This window comes from Acanthochromis polyacanthus, chromosome 14 (genome assembly GCF_021347895.1).
Source record: "Acanthochromis polyacanthus isolate Apoly-LR-REF ecotype Palm Island chromosome 14, KAUST_Apoly_ChrSc, whole genome shotgun sequence".
NCBI classification, from domain to species: Eukaryota; Metazoa; Chordata; class Actinopteri; family Pomacentridae; genus Acanthochromis; species Acanthochromis polyacanthus.
In genome coordinates this window covers 7,392,001-7,416,339 of record NC_067126.1, presented here as the reverse complement: position 1 = coordinate 7,416,339, position 24,339 = coordinate 7,392,001, and the positions used below count along the sequence as shown (strand labels likewise).

At 43.2% G+C, this 24,339-nt stretch overlaps 1 protein-coding gene and 2 non-coding genes across 4 annotated transcripts in view; all 3 read right to left on the bottom strand.

Annotated features, from left to right (window-relative positions):
• The window catches only part of LOC110959563 (succinate--CoA ligase [ADP-forming] subunit beta, mitochondrial), a 333,454-nt gene that overhangs the window by 291,810 nt on the left and 17,305 nt on the right, over positions 1 to 24,339 (bottom strand). For both annotated transcript variants that reach the window (XM_051958846.1, XM_051958845.1), the window contains exons 5-7: positions 18,052 to 18,180; positions 7,400 to 7,538; positions 1,184 to 1,345 (exon numbers count right to left, since the gene is read on the bottom strand). In XM_051958846.1, the coding sequence (XP_051814806.1) occupies positions 1,184 to 1,345; positions 7,400 to 7,538; positions 18,052 to 18,180 (430 nt within the window). The remainder of the gene's footprint in view (positions 1 to 1,183; positions 1,346 to 7,399; positions 7,539 to 18,051; positions 18,181 to 24,339) is intronic.
• LOC127537344 (U2 spliceosomal RNA) lies at positions 11,749 to 11,941 on the bottom strand. Its single transcript, XR_007946935.1, has one exon. It is a non-coding gene; the product is annotated as a U2 spliceosomal RNA (small nuclear RNA).
• Positions 12,123 to 12,235, bottom strand: LOC127537315 (U5 spliceosomal RNA). The gene has a single exon (XR_007946908.1). It is a non-coding gene; the product is annotated as a U5 spliceosomal RNA (small nuclear RNA).

Here is a 24,339-nt window from a genome sequence, read left to right as displayed (position 1 = left end):
GCGCGTGCACAAATAAAGGGGCGAAATCAGAGGGACGGCGGGAGGGACCAACAGTGTTTTGGGAGACGCTGCGATTCAAACTCCGGACAGCAGCTTTAAACAGGCAGGAGACGTGCAATTGAGGTGCATTATGGGAATTATAGTCCGTCTGTTAGAAAAGAAGTAGTCTGTCAGATAAGAAGTGAAACATCTTCAAAAACCTAAGAGAGAAGTTTAGTTGTTTTTGACTAAAGCATCTGCACTTTCTGAAGTTTTGAGGGCTTGACAAGAACTGTAATGCATCGATTGTACGACTCCTAAGGTGTGAAAGTTCAAAATTAAATCAATTTGAGAGATTTTTTGATCCCTAAAAGACTAGAGGGATTCTGCTTCGTACATAGTCTTTAACTGACCTCATTTTTTTTCAATTAACTAATAATTTTGTCAATAAAATGAAAATAAAATGTTAAAAATGACTTCCCAAAACTCAACATGTTGCTTAAGTTTTTAAGTCTTAAGTTTTTAAGTGCATCATTTCAAACCCAAAGATAAGAATAAAAAAACTCAAATTAACCCTTGAAAACAAAACCTGCCATAATTTACAAAAGGCATGTTATCTTTAAACAAAATTGCCAAATTTAGTTTGGCAAGAACCTGCAAAAAAACAGAAAGAATCGTCTGATTTTTCAACTTTCTGATGGTCCTTGAAAAAATCATGTGTGAATTCTGGTTCAAATCAGGATATTTAATCAAAATCACTGAATAGATAAATAGTTTGCATCAGATTCTATAAAAAACTAAAAATTCTGTGTTTATTGGTGCAACTAAGAAGCCATGCATAACGAACCATCATTGGACAAACATTCAAACACTTTTCGGCTGAACTGCAGGCAGTGTTTACACAAAGCAGAGACTGAGGAGAAAAGTTGCCCAAAGATACAACCAGCATGGTGAAACAACTTTCTAGTAACCAGAAAACTGCAGCAGCAGTGACAACATAAACAGACATAGTAATATCTATAGCATGTGGATTTTTTTTCCAGGTTTCTATTGGTGTTTCTGTGGGCAGAAATAATCAGCAGCATTTAACTTTTGGTTTTGTACTTTGTCCCAAACATCTATAAAATAGGGATTTTTCCCCCAGTATTGATAACATCTGTCTCTAAAACTTCTGTAGTGTTCGTGACATTTGGTGAGCACTGACCCAGACAGCCGATGGTTCCGTCCAGGCCGATGTAGTTGAGGTCTGCCTTGGCGGCCTGCCGGTCCCGGGGGTCCTCCTGAGTCCAGTCCTGCATGTCAAACACCTTCTTCTGGCGGTACACTGCGTTGGAGTCAAAGTTGATCTTGGCATCCATGCACATCACTGTTGACAGGCAAGACAAGAGATTGTGGCGTCAGTGGACTCGCTTCATGACACCATCTGCAGCAGTGACAGGTTTCCTTTTTTCCTTCTTTTAACAGCAGAGAGGGCAGGATTGGCTCATATGACAGGTGATTTAAATTTTCACTGGATATCTGTGCTGTCACGGACGACGGCAGCATTTCAGGGATGATTTCACATCTGCAAAGGGTTTCACTCCCTTTAAGGATGTTGAAATCAGTAGCAAACAACGCAGAATGTTAAAAAAAATGGAAGTTTAGATTGCCTTCATCTTAAAACAATATGTGGAGAAGGGCTTTCTTAAGAGTAGAATGCTAATTTTTAGATGTGAATGGATCATTTTAACAGCCTGTGTGGTTCAATGAATACAGCGATGCCACATGGAGGTGAGACTAACAGTTAAGCCTTGATTATACTCCCCTGCAGAAATGGGGGCCACAAGAGGATAATTATACCACTTTTCTACTCTGCTTGGAGAACTCCATTTCACACATGTGCAGTAGGTCATATCTACATATCATATACCGGTACATGCAAAACACTGTCCTTGTGTAGTTGCAGACAAGTGTTGGGTTGAATACATTATTTTGGATTGTGGAAAATGACTAAATTTGTCCCCTCGATCTTCACAAACAGGTGAAACATTACATCGTATGCAAAGTTACTCAGGTTTTCATATGGATTGCAGATATTGCTGCATTTATCTGTAATTTAATGCTTTTTAGTCAAAAAGAAGATTTCAGATAAACTCTTTTACCATTCATGAGGTTTCTAGAGGTACAGATATCTACCCTTCTGGCTGCAGATATCCACAATGAGAATATCTATATTAATATATCAAGTAATAATTATTATTTATAACCAGTCATAACTCTAGTTGAAGATATCTACATTTTGCTTTTATTTTAAAATTGTCCAGACCATCCAGAATGAATGTAGATATTATGAACTGGAATTGTGATAAATCAAAATGTAATTATAATTATGGAAATCTGAGTTTTGACATTGCATATTTCTGTCAAAACCTACAGCAAGTTGGAGGCACTTTGCTTTTCAAATACACTAAAACCGACTTTGGATTGCTGGGCTTTCTGTCGTCAGTATATACTTCATAAGGTCTGTATCTTGCTACGCTAAGCGCTGTGAGATGACACATGTTGTGAATCTGCACTACATAAATAAAACTGAATTGAACCAAACCGTAACTGCACATGATGAGTCGTTTTACCACCATGACCACAAATTCCATTTTCTTAATGACATTATCTTCCACAGCAGCTGAAATGCTTTACTCGACTAATATCCAACAGGAATACAGCAAATATCAGCAGCATTATGCACAACAATTTAAACAAGCAGGGATATAGGTTTGTTTGTTCGGTTTTTAAAGGATCGATACCAACGTCAATTATTGGTAGTCAAGAAAGACAGAAAACCAGTAATTGGAACCGATATGCATTAAATGTATTGTTTCAACAGCATGTGATAGCAGAGAACCTGTCATTCATAACTAGACTTTTATATTAGTAACAGTGACTATAATTTAATATGTAAAACAGAAATAGGAGTGATTAAATTAGTGTACTGATGTGGGATCCACTGAGATCAATCAGCTGGTCAGTCTATTTTCTTAATATTTCAGTCCTTCACCTTTATTGTCCTCTAAGATCTTACAGCTTTATTAATTATCGTTTTCCAGACTCTGTTTCACGTTAATCTGTGGTTGCCTTTTAACTAAGCGGCTACCCGTTAGCTTAGCAGATCAGCTGTGAGAGAAGCTAACTTCCTGGTTTGTGTTTCTTGTCCAGTCATTTCTGAGACCACAGAGTGACGACAGACAGAGAGACCTGAAGTAGAGCCTTTAATTTATAATCAATAAACAAAAAAATGGCAAATATCAGCCACGATAATCAATTTATCCCTGATTCAAACTCGTCACAGTAACATTTGAGGTATCTGCAAGTGTTGTTTTGACTTGTAAAAATGTGAATTACTGTTGAGCTGACTGATTAGAATGGTGTAGATTTCTAGAATAAAAATTAGTCAAAAAGACATTGATGATGAAAATAATAATAATAATGGATGAGATTTATATAGCGCTTTTCTATTTAGGCATACTCAAAGCGCTTCACAATGGATCCATTATTCATTCACTCACACATTCTCACTCTGGTGGTGGTAAGCTACATTTGTAGCCACAGCTGCCCTGGGGCAAACTGACGGAAGCGTGGCTGCCAATCCACGCCTACGGGCCCCTCCGACCACCACCAACATTCACACACATCCATACACCAGTGTGAGAGCAGCACTGGAGGCAAGGCGGGTTAAGTGTCTTGCCCAAGGACACAACAGCACATGCCTAGGCGAGAGCGGGAATCGAACCGCCGACCCTTCGATCACTGGACGACCCGCTCTACCACCTGAGCCACAGCCGCTATCTATATTTTAATTACTGATGGTCAAACTCAACTAATAAATGCTAAATTGACCTGCCATAAATGCTCTCATCTGCAGTGCTGAGCCCAGGAGGAAGAAGCCAGTTTGGATATTAAACCAGATCTCCCCCACACTGCTCACTTTTTATATAATAACACAGCTGTAATTAGAACATATAGTCGCCCCAGAGCACATCTGATTGGTCACATTCATACAAAAGCCCTTGAATTGCAGGACAAGTCATCAAAAATATTCCTCTGGAGGTGTTTTATCACAAAAAGACATTTTGCAAAATCACTTGGACAATTACAGCTTCCATTAACACACTTTCCTCACCTTGGAAATAAAGATTCATTCAGCTATCTCCAAGTCAGATATTATGTTAATAAAGAAGTTAAACAAATGGAGGATACCAATATCATGATTATATGCTATAATATTTAACTACTGGGAGGAAGAATGGGGCCTGAGGATATCTGAGGATGAATGGATTCATATGTCAAGGTCGCCAACACACTCTGGCTTAAATAAAATATTTCTTGCCTCCAAAAATGACCATTTACATAAAAGGAGCTGGCGAGGATGAACTGAATGCTGGGACCAGCGCATTAAAGAAAAGTGTCCGATCATTTGCATCTTTGTGGAAAGAGATTGCAAAAGTAATGATGAAGTCGATTGTTCTTTTGTCCGTATTGGATCGGGACAAAATCAGGGTAAAAAAAAAATTTAAAAATCAGACACAAATGACAGAAGAAAGGAAAAAAACTCCTTCACTGAAATAAACTGCATGAAATATTATGCAAAACATTAAAAAAATAAAAAATACTACAAGGACAGTTCCTCTGAAAAGCGGCTTTAATTACATTTTCCACCTCCGGCTCCAGTGGAACGACCTTCTCTTTTAAACTCAGCTTTAATTCTTTGCTTCAAACTGTTATCTGTGCAGGAAAAGCTGCTTTTTTTAGTAGCACTGTGGCTCTATAGCAACAAAAGCACATCAGCTTTGCTCAAGGGCACCTCTGCAATAACTGGAGAAGAAAGAAGAGCATTCACTTATTATTCTTGTTTTTTTACTTTTCTCATTCAGATTTGATGAGCTTCTAGTGTCTAACCAGCATCTCTTATCTGCTCTGAAGGAAATTTAAGACTAATATTATTATTAACTGGACTTGTGTTGTACACTGCAACTGATGTAATCACATTCTTGTTGTGAATATTTAAGTCAGGATGGACAAAGAAGAAACATCTACTGTGTCCTATTCACACCCATATTTACAGTCAAATTTGTTGACACTTGCCTTGCATATGTGCCTGCATTGTTTTTAATAAAATTGTTCAAAACAGAAAGAAGAAAACAAATATCATAAATAAAATAAATGATAGAAAGAAAATGGCAAAAAATATCATAAAGCAAAGCAAAATATATGTAATTTCTATTACATTTTATGGATAATGCGAGTATAAAATGTAAATAATTGTAGTTATGTTAAACTAACTAAAACTCAAATATGACATTTTTTGTCATTAAAAACTTATTTGTGGATGCTTTTATGTTTTAATAGTGCTTCTTTACTCAAACTCAGTTTTTTTCATTAGTTTTTGCTGCAGAAAAGACAATTTTAAATCGTCAGATTCTGAGAAAAACTTTTAAAAAGCAACATCATTACAAATTAGCAAAACAAAACTACCGCATTTTACGATGTTAAGCCAATTTAACATTGAATAGCAGACTTTAAACATCTGAAATTTGAATGACAGATATTTGTCAAGTCAAAATCACAATTGTACTTCAGATATCATTATTAAAAGGACAAGTAGAAATCTGTAATTCAATTTGCACTAGTCCAAATAATAATAGTAGATGTCTCATAAGTATTTCCACTTGATATTGGTCCAATATTAGTGGATGAGATTGTAAGAAAACACACTGAAAAAGGCAGAAAGTAGTTTGGAGAGAATGAGAACTTCATAAATTAGAGATTTGTGGTTAAAATTTAGTAGACCTTCGGGGTTGGGCTGCTCTGAAATAGCAGTAAAACAAATAAAGTAGTATTTTGAGTCAAAATTAAGTCAAAACTCAAAATTAAGATCTCTGTAATTATATTTTGACGTCAGAATTGAAGGTTCAGATATCTACAACTTCATTTGGACTAGTTCAAACTTAATTTAAAATAATTTAGATACACTGCACTTCAGCATTAAAATCTCTACCTCCTCATTATCTATGGCACTGTACCTCTTTCTATTCATCTGTTTTATTTAAAATAACTGTTCCTTTTTTAATGTCTTACTGTTATTGTACACCTTTGAGTACAGACACTTTGCATTTCACTGCACATACTGTGTGAGTATGTGAAAAACAAAACCTCAAAGGGGCCATGTGGATATCTGCAGCAGAACTGATAAACCTCATGTGTAATTTGTCTTAGGAAGAATTTAATTAAGAATATCTGCAATACATAACCAGTGTGGCTACACAGCTAGCCATATTTTACACTATATGAAGCAGAAAGAGAAGATAACCACCTTTTCTTTATAATAATAACCATTAATGACCATTTTCTTGAAGTGATATGACGTTAATCGAGCATAAGGACCCAACTTGTCATCAGGCTAATGTGAGCGCTGCTGGTCTGATGGTCATTAACTGTACCGGTGTCCGTTAACACAAAGGTCAGCTCTTCATACGAGTGTGCTGCAGAGCTGCCATCCCTGCCGGAGGAGCTCATCGCTGTGCATTAGACAAAGTCATTAACTCTGACTCCCCGACCTTTTCTAAAGGCTACGCCGGCATGTGGACATACGTTCGGACTCGTGGAAACACAGCAAATTACTGATTTCAGCAAACAAGGTTTCACGTCTGGACCAAAAGGCTGCTATTAGTCTCTGTATATGCAGCAGGGAGGCTGTTTTTGATGGCTAACACAAATAATAAAAACTTGATAAACTGATGATTATTTTATTATAAATTAGTTTTCTCTGTTTGGGTTTTGTTTGTTGTTTTGGGATTTGTGGACATTCAGAAAACAAAAAGGCAAAAACCAGACTGATCCTTGAAGATTTTCAGACTCCGACAGATGCTTAAAAAAAAAAGAAAAAAGAAAGAAAGATCTGATTAGGTCAGCATTCCCAAAGCAGACGCATAACTCAGGCTTTTTGACGTCTCTATCAGGTCTTGTGTTTTGCGGCAGAATAAAAAATACCCGACACCACACTGGTATTCATTAAAATACCATAATGGGCTCTTTTTGCTGTATAAGGGCGATGTGGCGGAACATGTATAGAAACAGACACGAGAGAACAGCAGCGAGTGAAAATTCTGCTGCATCAGTGACAAGTTTTAAACGTTATTTTGTCGCTGAAGCCTGAAGAGACTGTAAATGTGCACCATTCTACTCGTTTTTAAACAAAAAATCTCCCCTTTCTGTGACAGCTCGGCTTTTCACTCGATCTTTCGGAGCAACACATCCATAAACACTTCTGATTTCTGCAGATTTTAAAAGCTGGATCTGAGACCACATTCGGCTGTGATGGTCAACATTCTAATCCGGGGATATGAAATGTAAAATGCATTATTTCACGTGTTAGGAGTGTGCGTACCGATGCCAGAGGAGTCCTCCACCATGGGGTTGATCTCCACCATGGACGCGTCGTACTTGATGAACACGTTGTACAGTTTGATCATGTTCTCTGCTGCCTCGTTCACCAGAGCCGGTGGGAAGCCCATCTTCTGAGCGACCTGCAAGAGACACACAGAAATGACGTTTATTTACAGAGGTGATTGATTTAAACAGTGGATCTAATGACAGATGACAGAGGAATGTCTTTAATTTTTTCTTCTGGCAGAGCCATATCTGTTTGTTGAAAGCAAAGGAGCCGTGCTTGACAGATTTTTGGGTGGTGCTCAGTGGAGCTTGTGTGTGAGGTCACCAGGCAGAAGCCACTAGTGCAGCCTGGTGAAAGCAGTGCACCAGCACGGCTGTGGCTCAGGTGGTAGAGCGGGTTGTCCAATGATCGAAGGGTTGGCGGTTCGATTCCCGCTCTCGCCTAGTCATGTGCTGCATGCCGAAGTTTCCTTGGGCAAGATTCTGAACCCCGAATTACCTACCAGTGACTGTTCCACTGGTGTGTGAATGTATACTGACTGATGTTGCAGGTTGATTAGCAACCTGCACATTAGTGTGTGAATGTGTGTGTGTGTCTGGGTGAATGGGAGCAATTGTTGTAAAAAGCGCTTTGAGTACTCTGATGAGTAGAAAAGCGCTATATAAGAGCAAGTCCATTTACCATTTACCAAGTGAGAACTGCGCCAGGGGGCTGGCCCGAGCAGCAAACGGTCATGGGTCATCGCTTCTCGGCCTTCTGGCTAAGATCAAGCGTTGTACCGGAGACTCGCACCAGCTACTGAGCAGTTTCTACTCACCATGAAGATGGCCGCAGAGGCCGCACCAGAGCAGCAGATCCCCAGGGTCGGGCTGAGATATACCCTGCGATTCCAGGTGGCTTCAACTGAAGAAAATGCTTCGTCCCGAATGTGGTTCTGCAGGACCGTCAGTATAGAACATCTCCTTTTTAAGGTGGAAGACGTGCTGTGTATTCAGTGGAACCCCCAGGTCAAGGCTTCTGACGTCACGTGGAGAGGAGAAGAGTTATACCAACGAGCAGCAGAGCGATGCAGGAACACGGCATCAATGTGGCCTCTCGCCTTGTATAAGGTTTGGAATTTGGATCGGCCGAATTTTAAGGTTGTTACTGTACATATGTACAACCCTTTTGTCACTGACCTGCAAATTTCGTCTTTCCTGAGTCAGTACGGGGAGGTGGTGACGGCGGCAAGGTATGTCCACGCTCCCTTGGGAGTTTGGATGAGCAGGTGGCAGTTTCAGATGCTGTTGAAGGCTGACCCAGACGGGCCCAACGAACTTAAGCACCCGCCCGTGGGGCGGGGACAGGGGTTACTTGTACTATGCATGGCAACCTGCTTTCTGCCGCCGCTGTCGGCAGTCGGGTCATGCAGAGACGTCGTGTGCCGGAGACCGTTGCCGCTTCTGTGGGCAGGGAGGACACGAGGCAAAGGACTGCAGTGCGCCGAGGGCGTGCCATGGTTGCAGCGGCTTAGGACATCTGTACCGGGACTGCCTGATCCGTGCGAGGACCTTTGCAGAGGTTGCCAGAGGTGTGAGACCAGAGGGAGCCTCGAAGAGTGCCGGCGCTTCCAGGGAGGGAGAGTGTGCTGCAGGAAGTGGGAATAGCGTGGCTGTCCCTGTGGGAGATCAAGGGGGAGGCCCATCGACCTCGGACGGCCTCCGGGTGGTTTCCCCGGCGGCTACCCCTGTCCCAGTCCAACTTGAGGTGAAACAAGGAGTGCGTAGAGGATCGCAGGCCTTTGATGCGGGTCCTCCTGCTGAACAGGGCCTGCACAGCAAGAGGTCAAGGGGGGAAGAGACAGTTAAGACTGGTGGGTTGAATGTGGGGGGTTGTGAGGGCGGAGGGCCCGGTCAAGCAGTAAGAGGCGCAGCAGGGGCTGAAGAGGGACAAACGCAAGAGGGGGAAGGGTTGAATGAAGAACAGTCTGAGGCTGGCGTGGAGGACCCGCTCACGCCAGGATTTGAATTGGAACTAGAACTTACCCCGGACCTTACGATGGTTCCTTCACCTTTGGGGAACGATGTGTATGAGGGACCCAATAGGCCGTCGTCCTCGCCGAATACTGTGCCCTTTTCCTGGGCCGAGCAGATGGACAGCATGGACCTGTATGATCAATAGGGGTTTTTTATTGCCAGGATTATTTCTTTTTGATGTCAAATATGGGTTCTTTTAATGTAATGTCGTTGAATGTGAGGGGCATGAGGGACCCTGTTAAAAGGAGGGTCTTTTTTGATTATGTGGGCTCCTTTCGAGCAGATTTTTGTTTTTTGCAGGAGGTCCACTTACGGGATGTCAGGGATAAGGGTATTTGTATGCAAGAGTGGGGTAGGGGGGCTGCGGTCTGGAGTGTTGGGGGAGTTCACTCTACTGGGGTTGGGATTCTGTTTGGATCAAGGGCCATGAAAGTGGACAATGTTGTGGATATTTCCCAGGGGAGGGTTTTGGGAGCTGATGTGTCGTGGGGGTCACTGAAGCTCAGGATCGTTGTGGTGTACGGGTCACAAACTCCAGTAGAGAGGCAGGAGGTTTTTGGACTGCTGGAACCCCACCTCGCCACAAACAGGCAGGTCATTGTCGGGGGTGATTTTAATGTTGAGTTGGGGAGTGGGGGGGTCGAGCATGGCCGGGGAGCGATACATATCATGGTTGTTTGAGGGACATGGTTTGGTGGATGGGGGTAAGGCAGTCCGGCCAACGGCCGACGGACCCACATGGCACAACTAGCGTGAGGTAGTAAAGCGTCTGGACTACGTGTTTTTTTCGGGGTCTTTAAGTTTGTTGGCAGGCAAGGCGTTCCCTGTCTGCTTCACCCATCACCATGGGCTATTGTTTCAGGTAGGCTCGTCTCTGCCTCTTTTTGGGCCTGGCTACTGGCGCCTTAACATCAGCGTGTTGGAGGAGGCTACTTTCAGAAGGCAATTCTTGTGGTTTTTTTAGGGGCCTTTTGGAACTCAGACCCATGTGCTCTGGGGTTTCTGCATGGTGGGAAATAGCAAAGGAGCGCTTCAAGCGCTTTTGCCTGAAGTACTGCAAGGCTAGGAAGAGGAGAACAAGAAGACGATTGTCTCTTTTGCAGCAACAGCTCGAGGTGGAATATGCCAGGGGTAACTGCAGGGGTGAGGTAGACCTACAGGTCTGCAACACCCTGAAGTCTCGGCTCAGGGAGTTTTATGAACAAGACGCTCGCGCACATCTGGTGCGGTCGCGGAGAGAGCAGCATGAAAAGTCGGAGGCGTGCTCTGCGGCTTTTTTCAGCTCAATTCGTGCAGACAGAAACAAGTTCCGACTGCAGTTAAAGATGCCCAGGGACGGCTCACTACAGACGTGAGTGAAATGGTGAGTGTCTCTATCGACAACTATCGGGCTTTTTTTAAGGGGAGGGAGGTTGGCGAGGACGGGGCTGAGGGATTTCTGGGCCTGCTCACTCGGCGGGTGCCACGCGACATAGCACGGGCTATGGAGGCCCTGCTCTCACTCACTGAACTTGAGGCTGCGCTCCGTCGGATGAGGAGAAAGACAGTCCCCGGTATTGATGGGCTTCCAGTGGAATTTTACATTGTTTTCTGGGATGTGCTAGGGCCGAAGGTGTTGGAGGTTTTTAATGAGGTGCTGCATAGTGGTGGAATGGGGAAATCTTTGGCCACCGGGGTTATCTCCCTCCTATACAAGAAAGGGGACCGGGCAGATCCGGGGAACTGGCATCCACTGACTATGCTGTGTGTGGACTACAAGCTCTTAGCAAAAGTCCTTGCGGACCGACTCGGCACGGCGCTGTCGCATGTGATCCATGTGGAGTAGACATGTGGGGTGAAGGGGTGCTCGGTGAGGTGGAACCTTCAGCTGGTCCGGGACGCAATTGCTTGGTCAGAGGACCGTAACTTGCCACTAATGGCTGTGGCCCTCGATCAGCAAAAGGCGTTTGACAGGGTACACCGGGGTTTTATGTTCAGGGGGTTGGAGAGGATGGGTTTCGGCCGCATTTTTGTGGGGTGGTTGCGGACTTTGTACACAAATGTGAGGAGCATGGTGACGATAAATGGTCACCTGGGGAAGGTTTTTGGGGTACACTCTGGGGTGAGGCAGGGGTGCCCGCTCTCTCCTCTGCTGTACGTTTTGTACATAGAACCCCTCGGAGAGGCCATTCGTGCGGATCAGGGGATCAGAGGGTTTTTGGTGCCAGGAAGTGGGGGCACACAGGTGAAGCTGTCCCAGTACGCGGATGATATGACGTTGCTGCTGGACAGTGTGTGCTGCAGTGGTTGTCCTTTTATGTCTGTGTCTTTTCATTCCACAAGGCCAGAGAAGGGTGCACCGTCCCCAGCGGCACTGCAATGCCGGGTCGATGCGTGGAGTGAAAGGAGCAAGCCCCTGGTTCAGCTCCCAGTGCTAAAAATCCGTTTAATATGTAGTCCTCACATGGAGCACATATCAGAGATATTAAACTGATAAGAACAGATACTACACTTGATCTTAGCCAAAAGGCCGAGAAGCGATGACCCATGACTGTTTGCTGCCCGGGCCCAGCCCCCTGGCGCAGTTCTCACTTGTGCTGGTGCACTGTTTTCACCGGGCTGCACTAGTGGCTTCTGCCTGGTGACTCCACACACAAGCTCCACTGAGCACCGCCCAAAAATCTGTCAAGCACAGCTCCTTTCCTTTCAACAAACAGATATGACTCTGCCAGAAGGCAATGCCTGCCAAAAATAGGATAAACTCGTTGGAGTCACTCTCCACGGAAGTCTTTAGTAAAAGGTGAAAGACTTGTGCGTTATAGTGTGAATGAAGGCCTTGGCCGTCCGCAGTCTAGATTAAAACCATTCTCTCTTCAAACTGATTTGCGTAAGCATTACGGCGCCACACAAGTAGCTCACGCTGCAGGCTTTGTTTGACGGCTTTGGGTTCATTGTCTGACCTCTGTCATAACACGGCTCCAAGGCCATGACATAAGACAAAAGGAGTGCTCTTTCAAAAATAATCAATTTATTACAAATGAAAGTAGAATAAACAAAGAATAAATGCAAGCATGAGGTGTGTCTCGTCTATACTGTCAGTAGTGTGTATGTGGCTGTGTGGAAATGATGTGGTGCAAGGTGTTGTAAAGTGCACTCAACAGAAGAAAGGAACATAAATGGTGCATTGGGCGTCGGCGGCTGGAGCCAGGAGCAGAGAGCGACCAGCGTCAGCCCGCAGACAGACCACAGGAAGCAAGTATATATAGTAGAAGTGGAGCAGTGGGCCCAGGTGCTCCACATCTCAATCATCTCTCCTGGCCACTCCCAGCACCTTAGAGAGAACAGCTGTTATCAATTCACCCAACAGGCAGATACACACGGGGTTGTCACCCCCCCCATAAAGTCGGGGCTCCAAGGGAGTCACCGGCTCCAAACCATCCAGACCACCAAAAATATACTCATACCACCAACAAAAGTGACCAAATAATCTATAACTATAAATGTCAAAATCCCCAAATCCAGTGTTAAACAAGGAATGAATACAAATCCAATGTTTTATGTCCACCCAACAGTGCGCCGCGTAAACTACCCCGTCCACTCTCAGCAACCCCGGTACCTGAGAAGCAAATTAAGAGAAGAGAGCAGAGCAGCAACACCACCACACACAAGGCATCAATAAAACACAATCAAGGAAACTACAGGTTAGAGGTCATGGCATAGGTGCATGGGACAAAGCATCTGCCATGACCTGTCCCTCTAATATGTAAAATGGCAGCCCAGCTGTGGAACTGCAGGCCTGAGATTTAAAGATAGTGAGCTTTCTTCAGGCGCCTGAAGAGTTGCGGCTGGTGTCGGCTGAAGAGGAGCAGGTCTCACAATCTGGTTCGGCTTCCCTGTTAACTGACACACGACAGGTTTTTATAAATGCAGATACATCTCTCTTTATGTGTGGCCAAAAGAAATGTCTTGAAACGTGCAAATATGTTTTCCTGACACCAAAGTGTCCACTATCGTCATGTGCCACATTCAGCACCAAAGCCCGGAACCACCAACTGGAAAATAGCCTCGCCAACATAATCACAGCCGAGGTGCGTCCACTTCCTAAACAACAAGCCATCCTGCACACAGTAGCCACTGGCCGTAGCGTTTACTTCAGTTGCAGGTAAAACTCGACCAAGCATTTCCTTTAATGAAGGATCATTCTGCTGCTCATGCATCAGCGCACTGGCTGACACAGCCAGAGGAAAATCAGACAGCGATGGAACCTCCGTTGTAATGTCATCATCACTGCGGTTTGACATAGTCTCAGCTTTACTCATGCTACGTGTTACAAAGTTACTAGTTCTCTAACAGTAACAAGTGTTCAACAAACCCCAACCAAAAGCGACCTGCCACCACCACAAAACCAAAAGGACACTACATGGCCTTCAGCCACAAACCCAGTTACTGTAACGATTAGGAAAGTAGCACCACATTCGTCCAATGCAGCATCAACCAAGACAGCACACACAAAAATGGGCTGAAACAACCACACAATCCAAAATGTCACACTGTAGCCAACCACGACACACAAATGTTGACACCTCACACCTGAGGATCAACCATCAAATGACTCAAATGTTGAAACAACCACATTAAATCCAAAGCTTAATCAAGTTGTTGCGATGACTGATAAAGATGACCAAAGCATTAACTCATGGGAAACAAGACTGATGCTACTAAAACTCCTTACCTCTTAACTGAGACACATGGCAGACCAAAACCCAAGATAACAGTGGACCGGAGCCTCACCAACTGTTCCATTGTACAGTTTTCCAAATTCTCCTCAGACAGAGAAGCAATAAATGACTCAACTTCTGACATTTTGAGGATTAATCAAAAACAGCTACAGCATTAAACAGTTTTACACCGGAACAGGACCTGTCAGGCACCACAAGGCCACCGTGTGCGTCCGGAGAATCACCCCGAGTCAGTATGGATGGAGTTCTCCCGCTGTCTAATAAACCAAACCCCGCTATCTAACTCCTCCCTAGTCTTCATGCAACGACTAGCGGCGGGTTCTTATGCACCGTTGACCACTGGTCCGGTTGGGCGACTAGCACGCCAGCAACCCTCCCGATACCATGGACATGCTCCCAAGCAAAGCTTTAACCGCATGCGTCACAGCACTACCAAGCCCCACACAACGAACCCAAAAGGGGAGCGCTGCTACAGCCTACAGGGGAAAACTCCACACCATGTGATAACAAAACACACGAGGATGCCTTACCTGACTCTCCTGCTACATGTGCAAACAAAACTGCAGCCGCAAATCAACGCTGAGTGCACAGGGTAAGTAAACAATCAAACATGCATTAATATAATGACCAACTTACCCTGATCACCAGCCAAAATCAGTTGTGCTCCTCTCCAAAGTCCCCACAAATGCACGTAAAAAGAACAAAATGTTTAAAGTAGGGCTGGACCCAAATATCCCGAATATCCGGATATTCGTTCGCTACGGCACTATCCGGATATTAATTTGGTATCCGAATATTCGCCCCCCCACCCCCCGTTGGACGTTACCGGGCAGAAAGAATATGCCGCGTTACTGTCTTCCCTCCGCCTTCGGCCCACATCGGCACTTATCGGCTCATCTCATCATGTGATCACACAAACATATACACATATGTCTATGTGATCACTCCCTCCTCCCCCCAGACGAAAATATTCGGACCTCGTCTCTTCCCTGCGCCTTCGGCCCACTTCGGCTCATCCCGCCGTGTTCTTCGGCTCATTTTGGCTCCTCCATTCGTGTTTGTAAACACCACCCGAATGGCCAGGTGGCTGCCGACTCTGACGTCGCACTTCACTTCGTTGCATAAACACAAGACAAGATGCCGAAGACCTCTGCTGAAGACAAAACAAAGGCAATGAAGGTCGGTTTACACTGGGTTCAATCTGTCATCAGGAAATGTTGGCCAGAACTTTCTAAAAATGAAAAACGATCCGAATTTTCGGGCCGTCTGTGTCACAAGCCGCCGCCGCCGCCACTACCGCGCCGCACCCCATCCCATCCCACCCCCCACCCCTCCCCCCTCCGTCGGACGTTACGGGGCGGAACGAATATTCGGATATTCGTCTTTAATAGGGCCCCAATATTCGGAGGCCAGAAACCACTATTCGGGCCAGCCCTAGTTTAAAGCCAACGTAAATATAGAAACAAAAGAAAATCAGTGCACCAAACAATTTTACACACGTGCGCTCTCGCCGGCACAAAGCACCAATTAACAACTTCCCATCTAAATACAACAGCAAACAAACAAATCACAGATTCACAAAAAGCAAAAACTCCTCACAAACATATTTAACCAAATCAAGTCCCGACCAACCAAAAACAAATTGCACAACAAATTATTTGACTGTTGCCAATAAGCAACACTTCAAACAAACCAACTCACGCAATCAAACGGGAACAAAGCATCCCGGACGAGCCCCCATTTTGTCATAACCCGGCTCCAAGGCCATGACAAAAGACAAGAGGAGTGCTCTTTCAAAAATGATCAAACAATTTATTACAAATGAAAGTAAAATAAACAAAGAATAAATGCAAGCATGAGGTGTGTCTCGTCTGTACTGTCAGTAGTGTATATGTGGCTGTGTGGAAATAATATGGTGCAAGGTGTTGTAAAGTGCACTCAACAGAAGAAAGGAACATAAATGGTGCATAAGGCGTCGGCGCCAGGAGCCAGGAGCAGAGAGCAACCAGCGTCCACTCCAAGACAGATCACAGGAAGCAAGTACAGTGCCTTGTGAAAGTATTCGGCCCCCTTGAACTTTTCAACCTTTCGCCACATTTCAGCCTTCAAACATAAAGATATAAAATTTTAATTTTTTGTCAAGAATCAACAAGTGGGACACAATCATGAAGTGGAACGAAATTTATTGGATATTTTATACTTTAACAAATAAAAACCTGAAAAGTGGGGCGTGCAATATTATTCGGCCCCCTTGCATTAATACTTTGTAGCGCCACCTTTTGCTGCAATTACAGCTGCAAGTCGCTTGGGGTATGTCTCTATCAGTTTTGCACATCGAGAGACTGAAATTCTTGCCCATTCTTCCTTGCAAAACAGCTGGAGCTCAGTGAGGTTGGATGGAGAGCGTTTGTGAACAGCAGTCTTCAGCTCTGCCCACAGATTCTCCATTGGATTCAGGTCTGGACTTTGACTTGGCCATTCTAACACCTGGATACGTTTATTTGTGAACCATTCCATTGTAGATTTGGCTTTATGTTTTGGATCATTGTCCTGTTGGAAGATAAATCTCCGTCCCAGTCTCAGGTCTTTTGTAGACTCCAACAGGTTTTCTTCCAGAATGGTCCTGTATTTGGCTCCATTCATCTTCCCATCAATTTTAACCATTTTCCCTGTCCCTGCTGAAGAAAAGCAGGCCCAAACCATGAGGCTGCCACCACCATGTTTGACAGTGGGGATGGTGTGTTCAGGGTGATGAGCTGTGTTGCTTTTACGCCAAACAGATCGTTTTGCATTGTGGCCAAAAAGTTGGATTTTGGTTTCATCTGGCCAGAGCACCTTCTTCCACGTTTGGTGTGTCTCCCAGGTGGCTTGTGGCAAACTTCAAACCAGACTTTTTATGGATATCTTTGAGAAATGGCTTTCTTCTTGCCACTCTTCCATAAAGGCCAGATTTGTGCAGTGTACGACTGATTGTTGTCCTATGGACAGGCTCTCCCACCTCAGCTGTAGATCTCTGCAGTTCATCCAGAGTGATCATGGGCCTCTTGGCTGCATCTCTGATCAGTCTTCTCCTTGTTGGAGGTGAAAGTTTAGAGGGACGGCCGGGTCTTGGTAGATTTGCAGTGGTCTGATACTCCTTCCATTTCAATATGATTGCTTGCACAGTGCTCCTTGAGATGTTTAAAGCTTGGGAAATCTTTTTGTATCCAAATCCGGCTTTAAACTTCTCCACAACAGTATCTGGGACCTGCCTGGTGTGTTCCTTGGTCTTCATGATGCTCTCTGCACTTTAAACAGAACCCTGAGACTATCACAGAGCAGGTGCATTTATATGGAGACTTGATTACACACAGGTGGATTCTATTTATCATCATCAGTCATTTAGGACAACACTGGATCATTCAGAGATCCTCACTGAACTTCTGGAGTGAGTTTGCTGCACTGAAAGTAAAGGGGCCGAATAATATTGCACACCCCACTTTTCAGTTTATTTGTTAAAAAAGTATAAAATATCCAATGAATTTCATTCCACTTCACAATTGTGTCCCAATTGTTGTTGATTCTTGACAAAAAATTAAAATTTTATATCTTTATGTTTGAAGCCTGAAATGTGGCGAAAGGTTGAAAAGTTCAAGGGGGCCGAATACTTTCACAAGGCACTGTAGTAGAAGTGGAGCAGCGGGCCCAGGTGCTCCACATCTCAATCATCTCTCCTGGCCACTCCCAGCACCTTAGAGAGAACAGCTGTTATCAATTCATCCAACAGGCAGACACACACGGGGCCGTCACACCTCACAGTGTGTGCTGCAGTGGTTGTCCTTTTATGTCTGTGTCTTTTCATTCCACAAGGCCAGAGAAGGGTGCACTGTTCCCGGCGGCACTGCAGTGCCGGGTCGATTGCTATTGATCGTACCTTGACAGCCTGCTCCATCTTAATGCCCTCCACAATGTCGATGGGCTCCTTCACAATGGCGTCTGGGTTTTCCGCCGCAACATCTTCGATGTTCACGCCCCCCTGCGAGCTGCCAATCAACACTGGGCCCTGTGGGACACAAGTGGGAGTTAAGAGGGGTTTAATGCTCAGAGTTACTGCACTATTTCAATTTCTCAATCTGTGAGCCTCATTCAGACAAGATTTATGAGTCTACTGGAGGTGAGCAATTACATTATGGCTGCTCCAGTCACTGATTTTGGGAACTGCTCATGAAATCAGCCAAACTATCTCCTGTTCAATCAGCTAACTGAATGCTCCTCCTGTTAATTAAATCATTGCAGCTTCACATTTTAAAACAAAACTCTGATTTTCTTTCTCCTGCATTGTAGCACCCTGGAGAAATTTGCTGCCATAAAATGTTTCATCAGGCATGTTTCTAAACCCGATCAACAACAGAAAGTTACATAACTACACATTAAAAACTCTACTGCTGGCTTCACTTTAAAGTACAGTTGCACTCAATCTACAGATTTCAAGAAATCCATTGGTTTTGTCCAGAAAGAAAACCCATCTCAAGTCTTTGAATGCTGTTTTGTCTGACTAACAATTCAAAATTCTTCACACTGAAGTGATTTAAACACCTGGAAGACACATTATCTTCAAAAAAATAAAACATAATTCCCAAATTACACCAGTTATAAAGTATAAAAACAGGGAGAATCAATGGATTTTTGACTTTAAAGTGATTCTTAATCATGTAGTGAACAGTTTCATTCGGAAAATGAACCAAATCTATGTCTAACATTGTGATAATTCATCAAAATGACAAAAATGGCTCATAGTGGAGCAAGTTTTTAGAAGGTACTTTAGAAGGTAGATGAAGAAGATTCCTTCAGGAAATCAATCGGTGGTTTTGTCCATAAAGAAACCCCATCTCAAATCTTTGAACACTGTTTTGTCTAACCAACGGTTCAAAATTGTTTCCATTGAAGTGATTTAAACACCTGAAAGCCACATTATCTTCAAAAAAAGTAGATGAAGCGTGTGAAAAAATTGCCAAATTACATCATTTAGCAGTCAGAAACTGCAATAACAGCAAGAATCGTTGGATTTTCAACTTTCTAATAGTTCTTAGTCATTTCTGAAAATTCATCAAAATCACAAAAATGGCTTCTAATGGAGCAAGTTTTGAGAAGGTACATTAAGTGAATTCTTTCCAGAAATCAATTCTTCATCCATAAAGAAAACCCCTCTAAAGTTTTTGAATGTTGTTTTGTCTGACCAATGGTTCAAAATTCTTCACATTGAAGTTATTTAAACACAGAAAAAGACACATTATCTTCAAAAAAATAAATAATGTAAAAAAAACTGCCAAGTTACACCATTTTTCAGTCAAAAACTCTAAAAACAGGAAGAATCATTGGATTTCTTACTTTAAGGTAGTTCTAATCATGTGTCATGTGCTCCATTGGGAAAATTGACCTAATCCAAGCCTAAAATTGGGATAATTCATCAAAATCTCTGAATATTTGCCAATTTTGCATCAAATTCTATAAAAACAAAAAATTCCATGCTTCTTGGTGAATTGGAATAACCATGACTGACTCAGCTCAGACCTTCTTCTTCTTTTCCTTTTGGCTTTTCCCTTCAGGGGTCGCCACAGTGAATCAATTGTCTCCATCTAACCCTGTCTTCTGCATCCTCTTCTCCCATACCAACTACCTTCATGTCCTCTTTAACCACATCCATAAACCTCCTCTTTGGTTTTCCTCTAGGCCCCCTACCTGGCAGTGGGAAACTCAGCATCCTTCTACCAATATATTCACTCTCTCTCCTCTGGACATGTCCGAACCATCTCAGTCTGGCCTCTCTGACTATCTCCAAAGCTTCTAACATGTGCTGTCCTCTGATGTACTCATTCCTGATCCTATCCATCCTGGTCACTCCCAAAGAGAACCTCAGCATCTTCACTTCTGCTACCTCCAGCTCTGCCTCCTGTCTTTTCCTCAGGGACACTGTCTCCAAACCAAACAACATGGCTGGTCTCACCACAGTTTTGTAAACCTTTCCTTTCATTTCAGCTGAAACTCTTCTATCACACCTGACACTTTTCTCCAGTCGTTCCAGCCTGCCTGTACACGCTTCTTCACCTCTTTTCCACACTCTCCATTGCTCTGGACTGTTGAACCCAAGTACTTAAAATCCTCCACCTTCTTGATCTCTTCTCCCTGTAACCTCACTCTTCCACTTGGGTCCCTCTCATTCACACACAGATAATCCGTCTTGCTGCGGCTAACCTTCATTCCTCTCCTTTCCGGGGCAAACCTCCACACCTCTAGCTTCCCCTCCACCTGTTCCCTGCTCTCACTACAGATCACAATGTCATCTGCAAACATCATAGTCCATGGAGACTCCTGTCTAACCTCGTCTGTCATCCTGTCCATCACCATAGCAAACAAGAAGGGGCTCAGAGCTGATCCCTGGTGTAGTCCCACCTCCACCTTGAACTCCTCTGTCACACCTACAGCACACCTCACCACTGTCTTACAGTCCTCATACATGTCCTGCACCACTCTAACATACTTCTCTGCCACTCCAGACTTCCTCATACAAAACCACAGTTCCTCTCTGGGCACCCTGTCAGAAGCTTTCTCCAGATCTACAAAGACACAATGCAGCTCCTTCTGACCTTCTCTGTACTTCCCTACCAACATCCTCAAAGCAAATATTGCATCTGTTGTACTCATTCTTGGAATGAAACCATACTGCTGCTCACAGATGTTCACCTCTGCCCTTAGTCTAGCTTCAACTACTCTTTCCCATAGCTTCATCCTGTGGCTCATCAGCTTTATTCCTCTGTAGTTGCCACAACTCTGCACATCTCCCTTGTTTTTAAAGATGGGCACCAGCACACTTCTCCATTCCTCGGGCATCTTCTCACTATCTAAGATCCTGTTGAACAACCCATTCAGAAACTCTACTGCTACCTCTCCGAGACACTTCCATACCTCCACAGGTATATCATCAGGACCAAGTGCCTTTCCACTTTTCATCCTCTTCAATGCCCTCCTCATTTCATCTTTACTAATCTTTGCTACTTCCTGGTCCACAACAGTCACCTCTTCTACTCTTCGTTCCCTCTCATTTTCCTCATTCATCAACTCTTCAAAGTACTCTTTCCATCTTCCCGTCACACTATTGGCACCTGTCAACACACTTCCATCCTTATCCTTTATCACCCTAACCTGCTGCACGTCCTTCCCATCTCTGTCTCTCTGCCTTGCCAACCTGTACAGATCAGTCTCTCCCTCCTTACTGTCCAACCTCGCATACAAGTCATCGTAAGCCCCTTGTTTGGCCTTTGCCACCTCTACTTTCACCTTACGCTGCATCACCCTGTACTCCTGTCTACTCTCTTCAGTCCTCTCAGTGTCCCACTTCTTCTTAGCTAATCTCTTTCTCTGGATCCACTCCTACACCTCCTTATTCCACCACCAAGTCTCCTTATCTCCTTTCCTTCCAGATGACACACCAAGTACTCTCCGACCTGTCTCCCTGATCACATTTGCTGTAGTTGTCCAGTCATCAGCTGAGACCAAACGTGACATATTAATAATTCAAGGACTTTTCAGTTGAGCTGCAGAATGTGTATAAACAGAACAGAGCTGTTGGACGATACATTCAGGAGACTTCAAGAAATCGACTAGTGGTTTCATCTAAATGAACCAAACATAAGCCTAAAATTGTGAAAATTTATAAAAATCACTTAAATCTACACGTCTCATTGATAATTTGCCAAAAAATAACCCATTTTGCAACAGATTGTGTGAAAGCAAAAAAATTTTGGGCTTCTCCGTGCAACAGAAAAAACACAACTGACTCAGCTGAGACCAACGGTGACGCAGTAAAAATTCAGGGACATGTGTAAAAACAGAAATAAATAGAAACAAATATCAGACACAGTGAGACCCAAATACAACTTATTTGATCAATAACATAATGCAAAATTGCTTTAAAAAAGGCTTATAGATAGTGGTGCAACGGATCATCATTGACCCGTGATCCGTTCGGATCGACGTCATCGGTTCGGCACACATGTGACCCGCGGATCGATTTCTTAAAAAAAAAAAAAAAAAAAAAGTTGTGCTCCGTCTGCACGCAGCTTGTGGCGAGCGGAGAAAGGAAGAGAGCAGACATGGCCAGCGGAGGAAAGGAGGAGCTTGAACGCCCCGCGACACTTAAATCCCCTCTATGGGAGCATTTTGATTTCCCTGTCAAATATGACGACGAAGGAAAGAAGTCAGTGGAAAAAAACGCGACGGTGTGTAGGCACTGTGGCATAAGAAAGCCATATGACCGTGGCAACACATCCACACATTTGAAGTGACATCGAACAATAAACAGACAAAACGTATGGTTATTTTTTTTTTTTGCTGATCCGAAAAATGATCCGAACCGTGACTCTTTATCCAAGGACCGATCCCATCAGTGAGTTTAGTGATCCGTTGCACCACTACTTATAGAGGAGCAAGTTGTTGGACGTTACATTCAGCGCATTGAAACATCTTTCTAGATGGGATGCAGTCAGACGTTGTAAAATACAGTGTGCAGAGCAACCTTTTTTTTTCCAAGTATTGGCAACATCTAGCGCCAAAATGCCGTACATGTTGACTCCAATTTTTTCCGTATTTGTAAAATAAATAACCAAAGAAATCAACTGCAGTTTCTGTTTATGATTTATGGCCTTATATTGGTGCCATAGTGCACAGAAGACATTGTTTCCATAGAGGTGCAGGACTTTAAATTGCAGTAAAAATGAGCCCATAGGGAGCAAAAATGTGACAGTAGCAAAAAATAAGTAAATAAAGAAAAAAATGCCCAGAAACCCAATAAATCCACACATTCGAGAAGCTGGAGAGAACAAATTTTTCTCCGTTTTGCTTGCAAAGTGACACAAAACATTAATGAATCGAGCATCACATCAGTTGACCATCAGCTGCCTGACAATAGAATAATCCCTTCGGCTTTAAATTGCGCTGACTGTGAAGCACAGCAACATTTGAATCGTGACTCTTCAGGGATTTTTTAGAGAATCTTTGTTCCAAAGACTCCCACCTTAGAAGAGTTTCTTTTGTCTTTACTTTGCTGTAGGCGACGTGATTATAACACTAAGAAAACGGAGCTCAAGTGAAGATCTTCACTGTTTTTTCCTCTTTATAGCAATTTAATATATAATGTATGGTAACTGTCTTGTTATGCAGCACAAACAGAACTCTGCACCACACTTCACATGTACTTTTCGTCCAATTTAATACACTTTAACATGGCATAATTGCTTTGAAACATCCTCACTTTAGTTTTATTGCCTCTTGCAAAGTAATGTACATGTCCATGGTGACTTCTCTAAAATAAAGTTATCAGGGAAATTAAATCGGATTTGTTCTTTCCAAAGAACATGTCTTGTGTGTTCCAGTGGATTAGCGAAAAAAAGAACAAAAAAGTGTAAGAATTCTGTCCAGTAGCAAAATTTTAAATTCCCAAAACAAGAAAAATAGGTTTGAAAACAGTTGACAGTTGCACAGTTTCTCATTTAAAAGTTATAATGTCAAACAGAGATGAGTAGACATAAAAGGTTCAACTTTTATGTAAGCTGGGAGGAATTTAATCGTCTTTATGCCCTTAACTTAGTGTCCCATCATCTCTTTGCATTTAAATCTTGCAATAAGTGGCCGCAACCTTCAGCAGAACTGGTTTTAAGGTTCTTTTAAAACAGAACAAACACATTTTTAAAAATTTGTCTGCTTTTTGATAGTTGTGCTGTTTGCATTTACTGTTTGTTTGACTGATTCAGGACATTGTCAGTACTTATGCCTCTTGATCTCAATTAAACTGTCTGGCTAAATACATATTTAATATCTAGTATATTTAAATTTTATATTTAATTCACTGGATTTGGGGAGAATCTAAGCTAGAACACCGACTTCAGACCAGACAGTAAAATGTGCTGGAACAAAAATCTCTATCTTTGATACTATGCTGCCATCTAGGGGTGCAGAAGGGGTGAGGAGTCTTAATATGTCATTTAAAATCCCATGTATCTTGACAGCTATTAAAGATAAATTCTAACTGTTATTTGTCATCGTGTCATTGATTCTGAATCTGAAATACTGGACAAGAAGATCAAAACATTTCTGATTGTGGCTGAGTTTAAGTATGAAACAAGAACTGAAAGTGTCAAGAAGTCTCATCTTTGAGCACAAAAACGGT